General features: G+C 55.6%; 1 protein-coding gene across 1 annotated transcript in view; it reads right to left on the minus strand.

Moving 5' to 3' along the window:
- Positions 1-1,794: 1,794 nt before the first annotated feature.
- The window catches only part of EXTL1 (exostosin like glycosyltransferase 1), a 43,379-nt gene continuing 23,437 nt past the window's right edge, over positions 1,795-21,736 (minus strand). The window contains exons 2-11 of the mRNA XM_067543349.1: positions 15,054-15,147; positions 14,317-14,424; positions 12,349-12,468; positions 9,445-9,577; positions 9,241-9,359; positions 7,076-7,171; positions 6,670-6,756; positions 5,200-5,360; positions 4,032-4,203; positions 1,795-2,787 (exon numbers count right to left, since the gene is read on the minus strand). Coding sequence (XP_067399450.1) covers positions 2,599-2,787; positions 4,032-4,203; positions 5,200-5,360; positions 6,670-6,756; positions 7,076-7,171; positions 9,241-9,359; positions 9,445-9,577; positions 12,349-12,468; positions 14,317-14,424; positions 15,054-15,147 — 1,279 coding nt within the window. The 3' untranslated portion in view covers positions 1,795-2,598. The remainder of the gene's footprint in view (positions 2,788-4,031; positions 4,204-5,199; positions 5,361-6,669; positions 6,757-7,075; positions 7,172-9,240; positions 9,360-9,444; positions 9,578-12,348; positions 12,469-14,316; positions 14,425-15,053; positions 15,148-21,736) is intronic.

Genomic DNA, 21,736 nt, shown 5'->3' on the forward strand with positions numbered 1-21,736 from the left:
TAAACATCATTTTCTGAGCCCATAACCATGAGAACCTTAAACCAAATCCCTGCTTGAGACCCCGGCCACAACCTAACGGCCTACGTGGCAGATTGCTTCAAAAGCACCTGCTGGGTCTCATTTACCTTCTTGTTTGAAGCTGGTCCAAATCCATGTTTTTGGCTGTTTAATTAGCAGCTAATGACTTCCTTTTGGCCTTTTCTTCTTCCGCCCATTGATACTCGAGTTGTCTGGAATTCACCTCTTCCATTTAGGGTTTCATCTCTAAGATGCTGCTTTCGTTCAGCTCAGAAAATGAACAGTATGACTCTGCCGTGAGCTTCCCCACAGCGGTGCCATAAGAATTCTGGCAACAGCTGCTGCGGTGCTTTGAGTGTGAACTTCCTCACAACAGCGCCCTGTCTTGCTGAGACCACATTCCTGCATGGTTTCTTTGTAGATTTTGTGCTGGCTGCTTTGATCCAAGGATTTCAAAGCGTGTTACAAACATTCGGCCCCACCGCACCGTGCTGAGGTAGGGAAGGATAGCGAGGGAAGAACAGCTGTTTTACACATGAGAAACTGAGGCACGGAGTGGCCAAGGCCTGGGTTTTCAAAAGTGTCTTCCAACTTTGTGTCCATTTTCCAAGTAACATGCGGGCCTGGTTTGTAGCACTCCCTGGGGGGTGATTGCCACAGGGTAAGAATCAGGCCCTAGATGTCTCAAGCTGGGCACCCGTAACGAGTGAGCCCTTTTCAAAATGGGGGCTGAAGTGACTTAACCAAGGTCCCAAAGGCCAAATCCTCAGAAGTATCTGAGGATTTAAAAGGGAGTTAGGCACTTGGATACCTTAGGAGCTGGGCCACAGTGAGTCTGAATTAAGACGAGTTGCAGAGGGGTAGCCGTGTTAGTCTGTACACAGCAAAAACAAGGAGAGTTCAGTAGCACTTTAAAGACTAACCAATTTAATTTCAGCAGGCATAAGCTTTCGTGGGCATCTGAGGAAGTGAGCTGAAGCCCACGAAAGCTTATGCCTGCTGAAATTAAATTGGTTAGTCTTTAAAGTGCTACAGAACTCTCCTTGTTTTTGCTGAATTAAGATGGAAATTCAGCTATTCTGCCTCCCTGTTCCTTGCCCTGCCCATGCAACAGCTCTCCTTGCTGGAGCTGGAAGGAGAACCCAGGTGTCCTGTTTCCTGCTTCGTGGCATGCAGCACTTCCCTCTTCTGTTTAATACTGAATGATGTTATGAGATGCTTTAGGGGAATACATAGGAAAGACACAGGCGGCGAGGTAATTGATTTGCCCCACCTCCCCCCAGGAGCCTGAGTTTCCATCAGGAAGAATAATAAAGTCCCTCTTGAGTGCACACGATGGGTGTTAACCCTGCGAGTCTTACACGCGTGACGCTGTGCTGAGTGGAATGTGCCCGCCAGTGGTGCCAGCCCTTGCTGTGTTATCAGAAATCTTATGATCGAGGGTGTTTGTCTTAAAGCTCCAGCGCAGAGAGTTGGGTGGCTATAAGAGAACCTGGGCTTTCATTTAAACAACAACAACAAAATAAGTTTTTAGCCCTTCTGGTTGCAGAGAAAAGCTGGGAAAAAAGTGACCCTCTAAATGTTCCATCCTCCAAAAGCAAAGGAAAAGAATGCACCCTTTACTGGTTTTTAAATCAGTCTCATGCTTTTGGGGGCCTGATCCATGGTTTGTGACCTGGGGGGCTGGCAGGAAAAGGTAGCCGAGGCTAGCAGCACACCTGGGAGTTTTCTAGTTGCCTTTTGTTGGAACATCCAGAACCAGACCCAAGACAGGTTCTGAGGCACAGCAAACCTGGCCCCCCATTATTTTTACATGAGGACAATAAACTGATTTGGCTGGTGAGGGGACGATGCCTGGATTTCAGTCTCATCCTTCTGCTGTTCAATGCATGGGTATAAAACAGACCCTTGAGGCTGCTTCCCAATTCACTGAGTTTGGAATTACCTGCTAGGAAAGCCACTAACGTTACAATAGATCCCTCGCACGTGTGTGTATCACAGACAGGTGCTGACCCCTAGCGGCAGCAGAGGGAGGGATGAGCCCTGGACCGTATTCTTACTGTGCTTTCACAAGAGCCTATTTCTGCCCCTGCATTTCTGGTGGCTTTAAGGAGGGACCGGGGCTACTACAAAGACAATCAGTGGAATTTAAATTACAAACCAGCCTCTTTTTCTGAAAGCAGACAGGGCGAGACTCCAAAGCAGATAAAGAAAGGGAAGGGCGCATCATTCCTGCAAACCTTTATTTGTACTGGTAAAACCCAATAAAGACGGAAATTCCTTCCAGTATCTCACCAGCTCCTGTTAACGTGAGTCCATCCTCCTCAGAGCCCAGCAGTAGGGAGGTCTCAGCAAGGAACGCTGCACCCTGCCCTCCTGGGACTCCAGGCCGCATGGCTACAATGGAGGCTAGATCCGTGACGTTAAAGTCTGTAGCTCTGTGATGTATCCTTGGAGCATGAGTGGACTCAAGCTCTGAGCTGCTCACAGTACAACCCAGGTGCCACTGCAATTCCAGCCACAGCGGCTACCTCTTCCCCAGCTCTGCTTCCCAAAGGTGTCGCCGCGCTCTCCTGCCCGCTAGGGTTTCTCTAGGTGCCGGTACTTCTTGCGCAGCACGGACACCTGGTCCTTGAACAACACGGGGTCCAGGCGGAGCTGCGAGTGCACCAGCGGCATGTACCCAAACCAGGCTGCGAACTGGTTGATGCAGTCCTGCCGCTGGGAGAAGCGCAGGTTCCCGCTGGAGACGGCCGCGCTCTTAGATAGCTGGGGAGCAAGGAGAAGAGAGGGCTCAGGGGCATTGCACCGACTTAGGGGCTTGTCCTGCTCCCCAAGAAGAAGATAAGGGTGCTTTTGCCGTTGATTTTGGCAGGATGAGGAGCAGACCCTCAATTACAGGCTTTTGACCCAGCCGCTCGTTTGCGAGCCCACGAGGAGGGAGAGGGGAAGCCACAGCTACAGACGGAGCTAGGCTGGGACTGTGATCCAGAACACGGGAGAGGCAGCCGTGGGCAACAAGTGAGAGGAGAAGTGGGGGGTGGGGGAGCTAGGGGCCTGATTGCTCAGAGGGGGGCTGGCAGGTGGGAGTTTCCACAGCTTTCCCTTCTCCCCAGCTGTTTGAGAGAGCCCCCCCGGGGCCATGAACCCCCCGCGGGAGCAGCACGGCAACAGCGACTGTTACTCGGTGCATGGGACGGGGCGTAAGTTCCGGCCCCAGAGGAAAGTAGAAGCAGTGGGCTGCAGGGCTGCCCGCTGATAACAGCCTTTCCTGGAGCTGGCCCTTTCAATCTGGGGGAGACAAGCTGCTGCAGCTGTAGGGGGGACATTTTGCATCTGACGGCTACAGTCTGCACCTCCCGCCCAGCTGGTAAGTATTTGTCTTTTATTTTGTCATCTTGGCCGGAGGGGCTGGCCCCTCTCTGATTCCCCCCACCCCCCTCCACAGCAAAACAGCCCCTGCGCAGAGCCGGGACCGGTTCCTACAGGATACACACCACCTGTGTGCTACCGGCAGCTGCTTAGCGCAGAGCCCTATGCACTGCCAGCGGCTGCAGCCTGGGGGCCAGATGCTGCCCCAGCAGCAGGACTCTGAAGGGAGTTTGCTAGGAGGCCCGCTGGGACGCTGACCGAGCTCTCTGTGGGTGCTGGAAGGGGGTAACCCCTGAGCAGGTAACAGAAATATTTAGGGTGGCCCATGGATGTATAACTCTTTGCAGGAAGGGGTTCAAATGGAAGGACCGGATGTTTTAGGCTATTGGGAAACACTGCCTAGTGGTGAGAGCTACCGGGGTGTGGGATGGCTTCTCCTGGGGACAGGGCAGCTTCAGTGCTTAGCTCATTAAGGACTGAACAGGGCAGCGAGCCAGGGCACAGGCACCAGGACCCAGCCTGCAGTGGCCCCGGGGGCCCAAGAGGACCCTAACTTTGAGGACTCTATGTCCCCCCCCCCAGCCCTGTGCCTGGTTTCTGCACTCCGGGGGTGCCCCACAGCGCCACTCCCAGCTCCCTACCTGCTGGGGGGCAGCCTCCTTGTGCTGCTTCTTCTGGGTCACTTTGATGGGAGGGAGCCTGGTGGCCGCAGACACCAGGAAGTTCATCAGGATGTCTTCGCAGTTGGAGAGCTGATCGACCAGGCTCCGCAGGCGGGCGGGGAGGTGATCGGTGAAGAGGCTGTGATAATACCTGGGGAGGCGGGGAGCAAGGCAGAGACTGTGACAATACCTGGAGGGGCGGGGGGGGAAGGGGAGCAGAGACTGATAATACGGGGAGGGGAAGGGGGTGTCTCAGAGCGTGAGCCTGCTGGAAACGCTTGTACGTTTCTGCTGTGCTTGGCTTTGCCACCGAGGGACCATCACGTTCCCCGTGGCTGGGTGCGGCCAGAGCACGTCCCATGGGCCGTCGGCCTCCTCTGGCGACAGTGCAACCCACAGCCCTGCTTCTGCTGCTCCCAGAGGGGAGGATCTGCCACTCGGCTGAACAGGCTGCATTGCGCTGTCCTCGCTCCGTCCCTCCCCTCTCCTCTGTCCCAGAGACCTGCCGTGGCTGGGGCGAACGTACGGGCCACCCAGCTCAGCGGCTCCGTCCGCGGCACAGATGAAGGCTGCTCTTGCCGAGCCGAGGGCAGGAGACCCCCGTTCGCTTCCCGCCCGTGGCACTCGGGCCACGACTTTCCAAACCAGGTGCTACCATGGTGCTCCTGCCCGGCCCTGCCACTTATTCAGGTGCCTACGGATGGCTTTGGGGAGCTACCTATTACCTTCTGCTTCCCGAGCTTGGCCGGGGTCTCCCTGTGCTGCTATGTCTTGGTCTCCAAATGGAGCTCCGGCACGGGGCCAGAGGCTCGATTCATCCCTTATTACCCTGCAGCGCCACTGACGGCACCTGGCCAGGCTGGGCCCCATTGTCCTGGATGCTGCGCAGTGTAGAGACACGTAGCCAATGGCAGCCACTGGCCCAGGCCAGGGTAAGTGCTTTGAGATCCTCAGCTGGGAGGTGCTATCTAGCCCTGTTCAGTCTGAAGCCTAGATGTCTAGACTGTTCCTACACTTGTTTTGAAGTCCTGGCCAGGCAGCTTCAAGCTAGTTCTTCTTCCCCTGAGCTTTTCAGTGGAAGACCTGAGCCCTCTGGCGTTCCCAGGGCTGGGCCCTAGGGCCGGGAGGAGGTGCTGGACGCCAGTACCTGTGATAGAAAGCAGCTGCGGTGAGGACCATGGAGAACTGGTTGGTCCACTTGGAGGTGTAGCCCCACTGGTTCTGGCTGGAATCCCAGAAATGATTCCGCATGGGGAACCCAACAATGCGGTCGGGGAAACTCCGCCACACCACAAAGGCAAAGTCAACCTGGGGAGCCAGAAGGAGAGGATTCACCAGCGGGGCCGGGCCAAGAAGCAGCAGAGCCAGAGTCAAACGCTTCCACCGTTCGAGCCGGCCGCCTCCCGGGGACAACACCCACTGCCGGAGCAGAGCCGCCCTGGCTGAGGTGGAGCCCATCTGGATTCGACCCATTCGGGCTTTACCAGCAGCGCTGCTCTCGGCGAAGAACGGACACGTCTGCAAAGTGCCCTCGGCACCTCTCTGAGCCGCGACGCTTTGCGCCGAGCTACCTGCGCCTCCCCCTTTACGAGCATGCCTCCTGCCCAGGCCAGGCCCCAGCCAGCTAGGAGCAGAAATGCTCTGCCTCAGCCCTCCTCCTGCAGGCCCGGCTGCCATGTGACCCCGCCAGATCTCAGGCGGTAAGCGCCCGTGGGCCGGGCGTGTACTTGGGGGAGGGCCTGCCAGGCACAGCCAGGTGGCCCGGCCAGAGGGGTGGATGATGCAGGAGGTGGCATGCGGCCATCTGGGTTTTTCCTGGAGGCCTCTTATTCTAGTGCTCACCCAGCCCATCCCTGCTTAGCTTGGGCGATCGGGTGCCCTAGGGTGGTGAGTGCCAGTGACCCGGCATGGGGCGCCACGTTGCTGGATATACTGTTTTCTAGATAGGATGTAACGCAGCGCTTCTGGTTGCTCCAGGTCTTCATTAGCCCCACGGCACTTTTGGTGAGAGGCGGGCATTAACCCCAATGTCCTGGCCAAATTCTAGCTGAGGGGTGTCAAACATCCGGCCCACGGGCTGGATACGGCCCACCAACCTTTTCGGTCCGGCCCCTGGGAGATCTTACAGTGTCGCGCGAGGCCACGAGATCCGTGTACTCTGGTGGCAGCGCGTGGAGCGCTGTGTGCACAAGACCCAGCACTCCAAAAGTGCCTAGTCTTTCGATGTATGGTACATGTGGCCCACTTGAAGTACATTTAATTCAAATCTAGCCCGCCAGAGCAAATGAGTTTGACACCCCTGTTCTCGCTTGATTATTATTACAGGGTCTCTCTAAATTCCCACCATGGTTTATCTGTCGTCTTCTCAACTCGGGCCTGATCCTGTGGTGACGAACATTTATTAGAAGGCCCTGGGAGCTGAGGGCACTCAGCACATTGCAGGATCTGGGATGTAGAGTTGCTGTGCCCTGTCAAACAGCTGCCACGTTCCACCCCAGAGGTAGCTGCACTTCTGTGGTGCTCTGTGTCTACAGCTTGTGAAGCCCTTTGAGACCCTGCTGTCCCACAAGGCTGCCTGATCTAGGTCACTGCGTCCCGGCAGCCACCCCCATCTCACCTCGCTGGTTGAGAGGCTGGTGTGTTCATCCAGGCTCAGCACCGCATCCGTCCCGATGGCCGAGTAGGGGAAGAACCGGTCGCTTACCTTGAGCGAGAGAGGACAGCAGAATCAGGGAGGAGGCCAGAACCCCTTCCTCCTCTTCCCCATCCCACAGAGAGCACAGACAGGACCATCACAGGTAGGGCAGAGCAGTGGGCACCTGCTGCTGATTCCTGGCTGGGCAACAGCCGAAGCCGCTCCCTGATGTTTAGCCACTTTCCCCTGGTCAGGTTGGGCTGTCCTTGTGCTGACAGCGACAACCCCACTGGGTCTGGGGTCTGCGCAGACCGTCACAGCCCTCCCTGTCCTCCAAGAAATCCCAGGAATGGAAGCAAACAAACCAACCAACCGGGACGCCTCTTACTTTTCTCCTGCCGTGAATAACTGTCAAAGGCACTGCTGTCTGGGGCCATTTCCCACTCGGCGGGGGAGGCTTCTCGCAGCTCCACAGGATGAGAATCTAAAAGGAAACCCAAGTCAGCACGGAAGGAGCCACTGCCCCAGATCAGAGCAGGGTCCAGCCAGCCACGCTCCTGTCTGCAGCAGGGGCCAGAGCCAGCTGCCCCAGGGGGAAAGGTACAAGGAACCGTGCCATGGGCCAGCAAGTTTGGAGTAAGGACATATGGATGGCAGCTGGGCGTGCGTGGGGAGGGGGAGCAGAGGGGTGGGAGGGAGGGCAGTTGGAGGGGGGTTGTGGGCTGATCCATTGATGTACTACCTTACATGTGGGTGGCTCTGCATGTGCGCACACTGAGGAGGGCAGATGGGGCGGGAGGGTGTGTCCCAAACCCCCGGCTAACCAGCCCCAACCACCCACCTGGCTGGAACCTCAGCAGCAAGTGAGAACGTGGCACCGAGTTTTAATCAAACACACCTGGGCGGCGCCAGGGGGCCCAACCGCTCACTTCTGGCTGCTTTGAACTTTTACTTTCTATTCAACTCACTTCTAATTGGGGCCTTGAAGAGCTCGCCCAGTTCTAAATTAAAAAATTATAATGCCAAGGCTGGGAGCGCCTGCCGGGGGCTTTCGTGGGTGGGAAAAGTTCTCGTTAAAGAGAGTGTTTAATTAAGGTAAATAAAGCGCTCCCCTTTCCCAGCCCTTGGTCACAAAGAAACTCTTTGGGCCTGATTTTCAGAGGTGCTGAGCACTTGCAAATCCCACGGGGCCAGCTCCACAGCTGGTGTAAACTGGTGTCACTCCATTGGAGTGACTCCAAATCAGCGTCACTCCATTGAAGTCAGTGGATCAGATCCCCCAGCTGGGGTGAGTCAGCATTATGCCATGGCAGTCAGTGGGCTCAGATCCTCAGCGGGTGTAAATCAGCATTGCTCCACTGGAGTGCATGGAGCTGTACTGGAGGTTCGGGTGCTCAGCACCTTTGCTGATCTACCAGGGCCTCTGCTTAAGTGTGGTTTTTGTGTGTCCCGCTGGTTCCCGGGGGGCCCAACCTCTTGCAGACGTGCTGTCTGGTGTTGCGCTTGCTGGGAGCCCAGCAGCCGTGCGCAGACCCAGTTGCCGTATGTTTTAAAACAAGAATAGCCCCCGGCTGCCCTAGCATCTGCCCGTGGGCATGTTACTGCTGAGCCTGGTGTTTATTCACAGGTGACCTTCCAAGCAGCAGACTAAAGTCTACATTTTGTTTACAATCTTTTCTATACCTTGTAACTTGGCAGCACGTTATCGTTTACATTATCACTACATAGCTGGAGTGCAGAGCAGCCTCACCACCTCTGTAAGAGGAGCATTTTCAGCCCACTGGGTCTACCCCTCCAGCTGTACTACATCTCACCACAGCAGGATCACTGCTTCACATTACTGCCGGATACTGGCGGGTAGCAGTGGGCAAGCAAAGCTGTGTCCAAAGCTATAGTGGTTACCCAATGTAGTCCGTCAGTACTGAACAACTCGCTTCTCATAGGGGCTGATAGCCTCTGGCCATCGATACCCAGCGTCTTTCTTCACAGGACATCTGACCTTTTTACTAAAGCCCTGCTGTTATGTGGTGAAATCTTGCAAATAGCCCATCATGCAGAAAGTTAAATTGCACGTTTCTGTTGTACAGTATAAAAATGCAGCAATGTATAAAATTACAGTAAACTTAGTTTCACAAATAAAAAAAAATAATCTGCTCGTTGGCCTCCCAGCCTGGAGAGCTGCGTGGGAAGGGCTCGGGGGCCAGGGTCCCAGCAGCTCAGCGCGGCAGAAGGCCAGCGTGGTCCCGGCCATCGGGAGAAAGACAACACGCACCATGGTGTCATTGGAGTGAGGCTGTCTGCCATTGTTAGAGTTGGGGCTAAGGCACCCTGGTCCTAGACCAGCATCTGCTGGAGTCACTGGGCGCCTTTCCATGGGAGACGGGTACAGAACCAACCCAAACTTTCCCAAAGCCCGGGGGGGTCTGGTTCAGGCCTGTCCCTACTTCTAACAGGAAGAACAAAATAGTAGCTCGGGCCCTCGCCTCCTCTTCCCGGTGCCAGAACCCGGGAGCCGTGGCGAGGGGTGGGGTGGGTTGAACCTTCGCCCCTGACCTGGGCGCAGTGCTGGGATCTGGAGACGGCCTGGATGAGCTTGAGGATGGGCTGAGAGAGGGAGACGACGGGGGAGACGGCCCGGATGAAAGCCGTGAACTTGCTGGAGGGGCTGGACCCTGCAACGGGAGAGAGACGATCAGTGCGGGATTCCTGAGGGACGCGCCAGGGCACGGCCAGCAGGGATGGGGGGCGGATTCCTACCGTGCTGCAGGTGGTAGAAAGGGAAGTCGCTGAGGTGCGTGGAATACTCCGGCAGAGCCAGCAGCCCCCCAGGCAGGGTGTTCCACAAGAACTTGGGGCGGGATTCTCGATGAAATATCCGATCCTTTATTATCTGGGGGGAGGGAGGGGAGATAGAGACTGCTTTCATCACCTTAGCAGCAAGCAAGCTCTTCAATCTCTCAATGCTCAGCAGAGGAGACGACATCCAATTGCAAACCCAGGGCTGGGAAAATGCACCCCGCCACCCACCCAAACTGCACTGTGCTCTGCTGAGCCCTGGCAAACGGCAGGATCTGGCTGGCCATGGAGTTGTGCAAACCGACTGGGAGGAGGGGCAGGGAGAGCTGACTTGGGGAGGGAGGGATCATACCCCTGCCTTTTGCCCTGAGACTCAAATCAGCATGAAACTGATTTAAAGCCATCACATTTTTATCCCACGTCAAGTCACTGAATTTCACCGGGCAGCCATCTGAAACCATCCCTCAGCCCTGAAAGTTGGGGTTGGGGGACTCCTGCTTATGCAGTAGGGCGGTCAATGCATAAGTCCCTGATTCTCTTGCCGCACCAGCTTTACCCCAGAGTAACTCCACTGACTTCAGTGGCATTCCTCCTGATTTACACCAGTCAGTGGAAGCAGAATCCAGGCCTAAAGATAGGTAGAGGAGGGGCTGAAACCAAGACCCCCAGCTCTAGAACTGAACAGCTAACGCTGCCACCGCTACGCTGAGCTCAACCAGCCCCCAGGATTTCAGGGCACTGTGGCTCCAGCTGCTCATTATGTGCCAGATGCTGCGCCCTTCGCTCATGCTGTCACGCTGACTGCGATGGGCTCGCTGGCAACTCCACACGAGAACAGCATCTGCCCTGGCACTCTCGCCCTATTTATAGCAATGAGCAAACCTCAGAAGGTCGCGGCACTGGGTTTGGCTGAGCGGCCAAACGCTCTGCGCCGCTTTGAACTACCCCAGCCTCGCTGATCTGCAACAACAGGGCTGGAAGTTGTACAAACCAGACTTCCCGGCCCTTCCTTATTCTGACCCAACCGGAATAACTGGAAGACGCGGCCTCCCTGAGGCCCATCCAGGCAGTGAGGATGAAAGACAGATAATCAAATGCTTTTCGATTTATCTGCGGGGGACGAGCCCTGGATCCTGACATGATCACACATCTCGCCTTGATAATGGAAGGGTTTGTCTAAAAAACAACAATAAATCAGGAGCTCGCTCCCAAAGGGGAAATACCATTGGAAAGAATCACAGGCTGGTAGCTTTGGTGTGTGTGAATTTAGCACTCGGGAGAGGTGCGGCATGGATGACCCTGGGGGCCTGACGGCCTCTGTTATTTTTTGCTGCTGCTGACTAGGATTATTCTATGCATGTATTGTACTGCGGTAACACCCAGGAGTCCCAGGACTCCGGTCTGCTAGGTTGTACAAACAAAGAACAAAATCTGTCCTCCGCCCCGAAAAACTCACAGCCTAAGTATGAGATAAGAGACAACAGGTGGCGAAAGACAAATAGATGCGGGAGCACAGCCCAAGGAAACAATGCGATGATGTTGGCCAGCAGGATGGGCAGCCGTCTCGGCCCACCAACGGCCTCCCCGTAGGGCAAAGACAGGGCAGGCTTTCCCCACCCTGCCCTGCCACTGTGTCTCAGGCTTTCTGTGACAGGGAAGAGAGGAAGCAGGTGCCAAATTCATCCATGGTGCAACATCATTGATTGCAGTGAAGTTACACTGAGGATGACTTTGTCCCTCAAGCTCTTGAGTTCCTGGCCTTTCTGTGATGGTCGCTCTGGTGTGGACACCTGTCCACTGGGAGCTGTGGTGAGACACCCCCCCGCTCATTTCACGGGTGCCACAGAAGAGCCATTGGGGACAGTCATTTTTGGTCATAACTTAGCTGGGTGGGATTTGAAACTCTGGCCTCTAGGTGAGGATGATGGCGTAAAGGCAGAAGGAGAGACGTAGCTTGGTATGGAATGAGCGAGAGCCCCTACTTCTTTACTGGCTTAGCCGTAGCATCCTGCAATGCCTTTAAGGAAGAGGGCGACATATGAAGCACAAATGCTCTGCGGGCAAAATGCCCATCTTCCACTCCAGGGAGAAAATGGGTTAGACGCCAAGCATGGGGCGGAGTTGGGAAGCCCTTGTAGATATTGTGCTGCAGCCGGCTTCCTGTGGGCAAGGCATCCCGCTTATCATGTCCAGTGAAAGTCTTTTCTTTCCGTTCAGTTGCTAAGGAAAATGTGAGCTGAGCGCCCAGAATGGTGACGGTGGAGCTTGGGATTGCCTGGAAGTCTGAAAGCAACACGTCCTGATGGGTGCTGGCTGATGGGAATGCATCACACCCCATAGCACCCTGCTGGGAGAGGGTAGGCCTGGAGTAGCTGGGAACTCCCCCACAGCCAGCGCTCCTGCCCTGTTCCCTACAGCGCCCCCTAGAGGCTGGCACTGGAGTAGCTGGGAACTCCCCCACAGCCAGCGCTCCTGCCCCGTTCCTTACAGTGCCCCCTAGAGGCTGGCACTGGAGTAGCTGGGAACTCCCCCACAGCCAGCGCTCCTGCCCCATTCCTTACAGTGCCCCCTAGAGGCTGGCACTGGAGTAGCTCTACATTTCCCAGTAGTCCACGCTCGCCTGCCCTGAGAGACGGAGAGCTCCCCTGAGCTGGTGCCAGCCCCTCTCCCTTGACCAGCTTTCAGCCCCTACGGTACGGAGACAGGGCCAGGGTGGGATTTTCCACAGCCCAGTTCTTGTTGGTCCCAACTGTTGTTGCTGCTTTCAGGCAGCCTGTTCAAAACAAAGCAAAGCAAAACCAAACCACATGGGAAGGTCATTGAGGAGAGCTGCTGCAGGCGAGATACCAGAAGCTTGTGGCTTACCTCAAGGGTGGTTTGCACTATTTTCTCCACAGAGGAGAAATATGCTTCCCACAGGAACTGGGTTTGCTGCTGGAACGCCAGGATCTTGTCACTGTGGATACAGCGGACTGTGGAAGGAATCTAAGCAGGACAAAAACCACGGCAAGGGGGGGGGGAGGACAGAGAAGGGACGGGGTTAGTAAGGTTTATGCAGCCAGGCAAAGTGTCTCCCTCTGAGTGTGGTATTGGGGAGCCGGGCTGGAACCCAGGCCAGAGCATCGTAGCGTTAAAAACATTTTAAACGAAAATAGGCCTCGATCTCTTAGCACGACATGCAAACTCTTAAAGGGACACTGACCCCACAGCAAACAGCTCATTACAAGGGTTCTTTTTTGGGTGTTTTTTACCAGCTGGGCCTTGGGAATCTTCAGTTCTATTCCTGGCTCGGCTGTGACTTTCTCTGTAGCCTGGGAGATGTCATATAACCACCCTGTACCTCAGTTTCCCCATCTCTAAAAGGAGTGCAGTGTTCCCTACCTTGCAGGGAGGTATCTGCCTGTCTCTGGTACATATCTAGCCCCCATTCCTGGGGTACCTGAGTACCTCATCATCTTTATTTATCTTCCTCTGTGAGGCAGGGCAGTGCTAGTATCCCCATTTTACAGATGGAGGAATTGAGGCACAGAGAAACAAAGTGACTTTCCCAAGCCCACCCAAGACGTCTGTGGCCGAGCAGGGAATTGAACCAAGATGTCCTTAAGTTGCAGGCTAGTGCCCTAACCACTGGGCCATCCTTCCTAAACTGAGACTGAGGTATTATGGGCTAGCTCGTGACTGTCTGCCCATTGCGACACAGGCACATTCTGGGGTGTAACCCTAGAGCCTGCCTGCAATACCACCAGCGTCAATTAACCGCTGGGAAGGTGACATCACACTCGCCCCAGCCCTGAATCTTCCCAGAAAGGTGTGTTCGGAAACGGCCGGCCCAGGCCTGGAACCATCAGAGGAATGTGACGTTTTGTTGCCCCTTTAAGGAGTCAATATTCAACAGTTAACGTGACACCCCTGCAGGGCTGTAAGAGAGGGGGGGTCAGAACCCCTTCATCTTCTGGCCCTGTGATGGCTCTCTGGACCTTGGGTCTGGGTACACAGCATCGGCTCAATCCCCCACATCCCTCTGGAGCAGGTGTGGGTGGGTGGATCTTTGTCTCCACTTCCTCCACGGGTCGGTCCTGGGGCTCACTGGAACTTGCCGCAGAGAGAGGCGGGAGCACAGGATGACACAGCCGGAGCAGGATGGAAGCAGAAAGGGGCTTGTTCCTCCCAGGGCTGCTCCAGGGGAGGCGCAGCTTAAATGCTCAGGGCTGAGCCTAAAGGTGGAATCTAGCCCTTAATCTTCCCTGCCAGACACAGTGCAGACATGCACAGCAGGCGTGTTTATATAGGGCCCACACAAATCCATTGTTTTGTGCTGACCTGGGCACCGGCCAAGCACCATTTTCAATATCCTGGAGGCAATGTGTTTTGCAGCAATGGGCGGGTTTCTCTGGGATCCCATCAGGCCTTTTATTAACACCTTTCTAGCGCTCTTGGTTAAGTTCCCATGTGGTGTGTTAATGATCCTGCCCCTCCTCCCCCCAAAATCAAAGGCAAAGCGTGGGATCTCTGTGCAGCTGTCTAAGCGAACTGTGGGAGGGCGTGTCAGGCCACGTCCGCCGTGGGAGACAGCGGACAAGGGTTGAGAGAGGCGATGACGGGTGGCCAGTTTGTGATCGCTGGCTGCCCCGGCCAGCTCCGTAGCAGCAGTCCGCTAACAAATGATCCATCCGTCTCAGAGCCAGGCTGTCAGTAACAGGGTGATCTGATGTCCAGGGGCTCTACAGTGCCGTGAGCGAAGGCACTCTGCCCGATGGCACCGCATGGGGCCGTGCCAGGCTGTCCCATCCCGTGCCAGGCCAGGCTCTCATAGACAGCACGGCCCTGCATTACCTGCAGAAGGAGCCTCTCGTCCCCGACAATGGCTGATTTGCTCCAGTCGATCACTTCGGAGAAGGGCAGCTCCCAGCCGTTACTGAGCAGCACCGGGACGCAAGCGGCCTGGATCAATGAGAAACAGCAGACGATGATGCTCGAGAGACCCTGGCCACTGGACCTTCTACCCCCGAGCCTAGGATGCCTGGCCGCTGGGTTTGATGGGGGCGGGGGAAACAGAGCAGGCCCGAGGGAGGCTCACAGCAGCTGGCGAGTGGTACTAGAAGCCCAAATGATTTCTAAAGAGTCCCCTTTCAAAGCCTGCTTTCATCCAAGATCTAGGAGCTTTAAACCATCTCTAGGCTGGCCCAAAACACTCAGGATTTCCTCATGGTCCACCTTACAGCTGCCTAGGGACTAGTGGCAGGAGGAGGGGACAGGAGCAGGCAGGGACTGGAGAGTGTGAGAGCGGGGAAGGGCACCACCCAAGAAAGAGGCTGGAAGCAGGAGAGGAGAAGAGGGGTGGAAGCTCCTATCAGAACAGAAGGAGGATGGGGAAAGGGGGCAGATCTCTGAGGGAGGGACAGGAGCAGGATTGGAGAAGCTGAGGTAGGGTGGGGGGGGAGGAGGAGGCTCTTGTCCTGCTTCTCTCTCTCCGTTCTCAGAGGCTCCTGTGCATTGGGACTGGGGTGAGGGAGGAGGGAAAGGCACAGACTGACTACAGCCATTTCCCGCTGTCTCTCCCACGATGGTACCTGCAGCGCCTCCAGGAAACGGAAGGAGCCCAGCCGCCTGCCGCGGGGGATGATGCAGAAGGTGGAGTTGTGCAGCAACTCCTGATAGTCAAACCTGGGAACAAAATGCAGCTCTGGTTAGACACCTGTGGGTAGAGCTCCCTGTTCCTTCCATCGAGCACAAAGCTCCCCCACCCCCTTTGTCAACTCAAGTGTCCTCAGCTCTGCTACTGTATTTCAGTGGCAAGAGCTCATGTCCTAGAACAGAGGTGGACACAAACAGCATGCAGGCAATGGTCTCTGTCAAGAATTTGAGCCCAAATACCAATGCCCCGTTGCCAGGGCGCATCTCTGCCTTAAGTATTGACTCCAGTTGGAGAGACTAAGGCAGGGACCCCCCGCTCCCAGCTGCTTGCTACAGCGTCCCCAAAAAGCAACATCCTTACAAAACTAACAACACGGCATATTCCTCCAAGACTAAATGTTTGCCTGCCAAAAAAAAAAAAAAAACCTTGTAAGACGCTATGTAACAGCACCATGAGTTGACCACTGCCATAGCAATACTAAGGGGGCACTAACGAGATGGTTACTTTTAGATAGGATGAAAATGTTTGACCCCACGGTGGTCCTTTGGACGAGGTTAAACAGGGAGCAGTAAATAACGTGCCATCTCCCATAAGGGTGTCACGAAGCGGCGAAGCTTTGGGTTCATAAACATCTCTTCCGGAGGCGTCCCAGCCAACATCATGTGCAGCTGGTTCACTGGCCAGAGATGATTGATGACCTCAGTGTGGTGACAGCCTGTGTGTGTATGGGGGGACCCAGAGCGTCTGTGGAAGAGACATGGCTTGGAGGGAAAATGTTTCTGGAGAAGGTGGGAGGAAGGAGGTCAGAATTCAGGGTGATCTAGACCCCACTTACCCTGAATTATGTTTATTTTCACAGCACGGCCTGAAGGGAACAAAACTACCCCAGAGGCTCCTGCCTCCCGTCCTGATCTCACACCCTGGGTCAAACGCTCCCTTTCTAATGCACCTCCTCTCTGTGTGTCCCCCCCCCCCCCCCCATGGAACGTCACTCCTCTGCCCCTGTTCTTTACTGTTACCCTCCACCCCGTCAATCAGCCGAGCCGGACTCTGCCTGCTTATCCCGGTGTGAATTGTGAGGGGCTCCCTGACTGTAGCGGAGTTAGCTTTTGGGTTACTTGTACCCGGGCATAACCCCTAGCAGAAGCTGCCCCTTGTGAGAGCTAGCACGGCGGGGTAGGGATGAGTTTGGCTGAGGACACTGGGGAAAAAATCCCTTTCAAATATTGTCCCGCGCTATTTAATGTCCATGCAGGGGGGGGGGGGGGCGGGACTGGGACAATCCTGCTCCCACCAAGTCCCCTCATTGCTTTTGATGAAGGCAGACCTCTCCTTGGACTCACTGTCTCACGTAAAAGACACTCCCCCCCCGCCTCCTCGAGCAAGCTGGAGATGCAAGGGCTAAGACTGTGGGTGTTCCAGGGAGCCTAGGTATTTCCAGCCTGGTGCTTCCGTCTCCCAAGCCTTCCCTCTATCGCTGTTTAGCTTGGATCCTCATGGACAAGTCCCAGGCACTGACGCCAGCCTCTCGTCCCGCTCTCTGCGGGCTCACTGATCACTTCCTTGCGAGCCCGGGAAAATGTAAAGCACTTCCCCAGCATGATCCACCCCAGGAACCCCAGCACCTCCTCCAGGGGGCTGCCCTCTCCCTAACGTGCCTGAAGTGCCCTGGTTTGAGGGTGACTGTTTCCCCTTCTGGATTTCGTTCGCCAAAGCTCAGCCCTGCGCTCTGAAAGACGTTTCTGTGCACCTGGCCTGTGAGAGGCACATTCATGGCTGGGTCCCTGCAACCGCACAGGAAAATCCAATATTTACCTTCGTTCTGGACAGACCACCTTCTGTTTCTTCCCTCAGCTCAACCAACAAGGAGGGACGGGGCAGGAAGAACAAGGAGCCACTATTTCCCAGGCTGCGCCAGAGCTCAGCTCTCGGTCTCCTGGGAAGAGGGGAACACGCCTCTCGCATGTAACATGCCAGGGTGTGTGGGGCTGAAAGGGATCTCTGGGAGACTCAGGGACCTACTTCTACCCCACAAGCCTGGCCAGCAAAGCGCTGTGCTCCTGCTTAGGGGATCAGCAAAGACATCACGCTCCTCTGAGCATTCCACAAGGGTGACATCATATCCACGCCAGCACTGCATAGTAGTGATGTCACGCCCATCTGAGCATTCCATAGCGATGACATCACACCCACACCAGCACTGAATAGCAATGATGTCACACCCATCAGGAATTCCACTGTAAAAGCATGCCTGCTCCAGCATTGCCCCTGGGAGCCACTGTGCGCTGATGATATCGCGCCACCCTAAGAATGGCATGACAATGATGCCATTCCACTAACTGCCGCATTTCCTAGTGATATCACACCTGCCCAAATATTAAGAGATGATGTCACAGTGGCCTGTGCAATAGGTAGTCATGATAGCACGTTGGCCTTGACAGCATGTATCCCCATCTCACTCAAGCAATAATAAACAAATCAGTGCTCCCTTTCTCTCACTCACACACACAATCACACCTTTTACTGTTACACCACTATGTTGTCCCAGGTCTCACTGCATTGCAGGCTCTGAGCAAATTTACACACAACGTGGCTTGTTCCACAGCTCCTGTTACACTTGCACTGGTGACCCCTGGAAATCCCCATCCCTGACTATGAAGCCATTCTCCCCACGAAGGACCCGTCCACTCTGCAGTTGACGCCAGGTTCTCACATTGCTGGCCGGGTTCTAGCATGGGCAGGGTTATTCTGAGCCCCCTGCACTCCCCACGCTGCAGAGCTTTGCTGTAGGTCAGAAGGGTGGATTCAGGCTCCAATCGGGCTTGGCGAGCACAGGTTTCAGCAGAGCGAGCTAGCAAAAAGCCCTGCTGTCTGCATTCACTGAGCCATGCTGGGACAGCCCTGCTCAGGCATGCTTTCCAGAAACCGGCATTATCTAACATGCGCACAAGAAGCAGGGTTTGAGAGATTCCCCACCCCACCCCAAGTCCTGCTGGAGCCCTGCCTTTGCCTGAAAGCATAGGCCAGGCAGAGGTGACCCTGCACAGGGACATCGGCCTGATTTTGCAGCAGCTTGGTGATTTGCTGCAGCGGCAGAGAACTCCCCGTTGCTGGCCCTCGCTGCCTTTGCCCCAGCAGAATGCAGGATAAAGGGCTCAAGGCTGGAGGACTTCCAGCTCCCACTGCAGCTGCCAGTGCTTTGCCCCACACCCGGTGTTCTCATGCCGTTCGCATTGAACAAACCCTGCGCTGGCAAGCCCAGCAGTCTGCTTCTCTTGGCCTGGCTTGCAGGTTGGCTGGAGCCTCGCGCAGCTTTTCCAACCCTGATAAACGGTTTGCTTTATTTAAATCCATATGGCCCTGCACGTTCTGGATTGAGGGAAAGGGAAAGTCACCGGGTCCTGTCAAGGCTCCCATGATGCACCGAGCCCTGGATCCAAAACCCCCGGTCTCTGAAGGAGTTTGGAGCCGCCTCTGAACTTCAGGTGTGTCTGTGCTGCAATCGCAGGGTGCCACTGCAGTGCGAGCGGACGCACCCGCACTAGCCTTAATCCAGCTAGCACAGGGTCCGGCGCATGAAGCCGCAGCAGCCCAGGCTACCCTGTGACCAATTACCCAGGGTTCTGGGTGGGTTTGTATCCCCTGCGCTCACGCACATTCTGCCACAGCTTCACCGCTCCGGGACTCCAACCGGCTGGATTAAAGCTAGCTCCGGAAAGTGGGCCCGAGCTCCAATTATGCCCTGTTGCTAGTCCTTATGGGGGAGCGACTGGCCGCTTTAAGGGGCGATGGAGCCAGCCACTCCTGTGCAGTGCTTAATTTGTGCCAGGGCTAGCGGGGGCTGGCTTGGCAGTTCATAACCTCTGGGCTTGCTGCATCAGTTATGGAAGTAAAAGAAACTGCTGGAGCCCCGGCACCTCTTGCATTGCAAATTAAGCACTGCACCTGGGCCATAATTATTTGGCTGCTTCTCAACCTGAGGGGGTGGGAGAAGGAGGGTCAGGTGATAGCTTCATTGGCAGCTGGGCCTTATAAAAGGACTGAGGGGCAGCAGGCTGGGAGTTGGCACCACAGTGGGAAGGTCCTGAGGTAGCAGCTGCAGGTGGCTCCTGGGGGACCTAGGGCCAATCCCATCCCCAGGGGATAAGCAGGCAGCTGCAGAAGATCTTGAGCCAGTGACAAGGGGCTGAGAATGCCAGCACTCCAGGGAAACCAGTCTTGGGGGCTGAGTGCTGTATACCAGAACAGGGAAAAGACCCTCATATAGCCGAGAAAGGGGCTGCGCTCAGCGTCCAGAGAGGCTGAAGACCCAGGAAAACCTTTTCGTTAAAGGGGGACTTTTCTTAGTTGGATCTGTGCTACCCTGGAGGAGGTTAGGTTTGTTTCTGGCTTGGCTGGAGAGCTGCCACAGCTCCAGCTCAGAGCGGTGTGTGGAGAGCCAAGAAAACCCAGCCGGGGGGAAGAAAATTGAGGCAGGGAGTGCGGGCAGGGCCCTGCTTGCCCAGCCAGGGATGACACAGGGCAGCCACAACAGGGAGAAGTAACTTCAGAGCCTAAGTCCTCCTGGAAGCCAGATCACATTGGTGCATCTGAACAACCTCCCCCTCTGTATAGCAGGCCTGAGCTCTCACCCAGACACCTCATAACTTGGGGTTCAAAACCCCCTTGGGAACTTGGATGTATACTTTTTGGCTGTATACTTTTTCCTCTGGGATCCACTAGGCCTGCATGCATTCTCTGCATACCGCATTCAACTTGGAACCAGAGAGCCAGGCACCCCCCAGAGAAGCTTTTCCAGGCCCAGAACACCCCAACCCCATCACAGCAGAGCGCCGCTCCCTCCGCCAGCCCAATCTAGCGCCTTCATTTAACGCTGCATCAGCTTAAACTTCTCCTGCTGATGTCTCCTGTCAACGGGTCCCGGGCACATTCTGCGGGCAGCTGGCTGGATTTGGTAAATTAGCCCCAGCTGGGAGCTGATGTACTGACAGCATAAAGTTTATGAACAAAAACCACCTCCAGGGAATTCAGCCAGACTCCTCTGATGGAGTCTGAAAACCCCATTAGTTCAATTCATCTCATTAATATCCCCGTTCTGAGTCGAGCTACCTGTGGAGTTGGGGGGGTAATTTAAAATAGGCTCAACAAAAATCCCATTCCCATGAAATTTCATTAGCAAATGCCACAGAGTGCGATTTCTCTGCTGAGTGCCCCCCTCTGTTCTGCTGCGGCTCCCGAACCAAGGCGAGGCACAACTATAGCCTCGGGAGCGAGGGTCTCTTAAACCCCTGGATGCATCTCTGAGCTTACAGCTATTTCCCCCTCATTGAATGCTGGGGCTTATCTGGCAGACTGGCTACATTACTTCCTGGACCGGAGCCTGATTGCACCAGTGTAATTCCGGAGTTGCTCCATTGAAACCATCTTGGTGTAACTAAGAGCAGAATCCGTTCAGCTCCCCCGTTCTGATCTTTTGTGTTAGAAGAAATGTCGTAGCCGCTCTCGCACTGGCCTGCTGCGCTTCTACCCCGGCGTGGGCAGCAAATTCCTCACTGGGCTAGCAGGAGACCGGGAGGCGAGGCAAGTTGCAGTGTAAATGCTGTTGTTTCCAGTGGTGTTTCTGCCCAACTCCCTGAAAACACCAGGCATTATTTTTTAGCACCTATTTTAATTAGCTTGGGCCAAATGCTACACTGACTGAGGGCAACCCAGTCCCAAGGAATCTAGGAGCATGTCTAGATTCCTGCCCGTGAGCGGGGAGGGTCTCTGAGTCCGAGCTCCAGCCCAGCCCAGGACGTCTACACGGCAGTGTCTAGCCGTGCAGCCCAAGTCGGCTGCCCCCGGCTCTGAGACGTGGTGCTGTGGATTTTTTAACCACGGTGTAGACACGTCCTAGGGGAGCTTGTGGGGCAGCCATCTGGGAGGCGGAGGGAGCTGTGTGGTGTATCCCCTTCACGGAGGGTCTAGCGTCCTGGTGACACCTCTTTCAAGAGAGCAGCAGAGGTCGGGTGATTGCTCCAGCCCCCTCCCACCCAGCCTGCCGCAACTGCTCCTCTGCTCAGCACAGAATCTGTCCCCTTGCGTCAATGCTCCGTCACCTCCCCCTTGGCAGGATGCTGATTTCTGACCCTGCTGTAAATCACTGACCCCACGGCAGTCGCTCACTGAAGCTGAGCACCAGCGGAACTGAGACCAGGAACTGGCTATTTTAAAGCAAGGATGATAATGCCAGGATGGGGAAAGATGCTGGCGTAACAGCCCCAGAGATTTCCTGCTTCGCCACCGAGCAGCAGCGTGTGCGACCCACCCAGCCGCTGTGGCTTGGCTCAGCTGTGGGGGTGAGTGGGGAGTTCATTGTCCGTGGCACGCTCTGCCCGTTGACAACCCCCCCGTGCTTGGACTGCCAACAACACAGCCCCTCCGTGCCCCTTGTGCTGGTGGCTTTCTGAGGACACGTGTTCAGATGGAGCTGGCTTGCACCCTGCATGCTTCTTTCCTATAGGCCACTCAGCAGCTGGCAGTGACTTTTGGTTGCTGTGGAGGGGGACAGGATTTGTGCTGGGGGTGAAGACTCTGTAGGAGGAAGGATGAGCTCAGGGGTTAAGGTTTGCAGGGGAA

Source organism: Emydura macquarii, unplaced genomic scaffold, assembly GCF_026122565.2.
Source record: "Emydura macquarii macquarii isolate MOO-44397 ecotype Brisbane River unplaced genomic scaffold, CSIRO-AGI_Emac_v2 contig_820, whole genome shotgun sequence".
In the NCBI taxonomy this organism is placed as follows: Eukaryota; Metazoa; Chordata; order Testudines; family Chelidae; genus Emydura; species Emydura macquarii.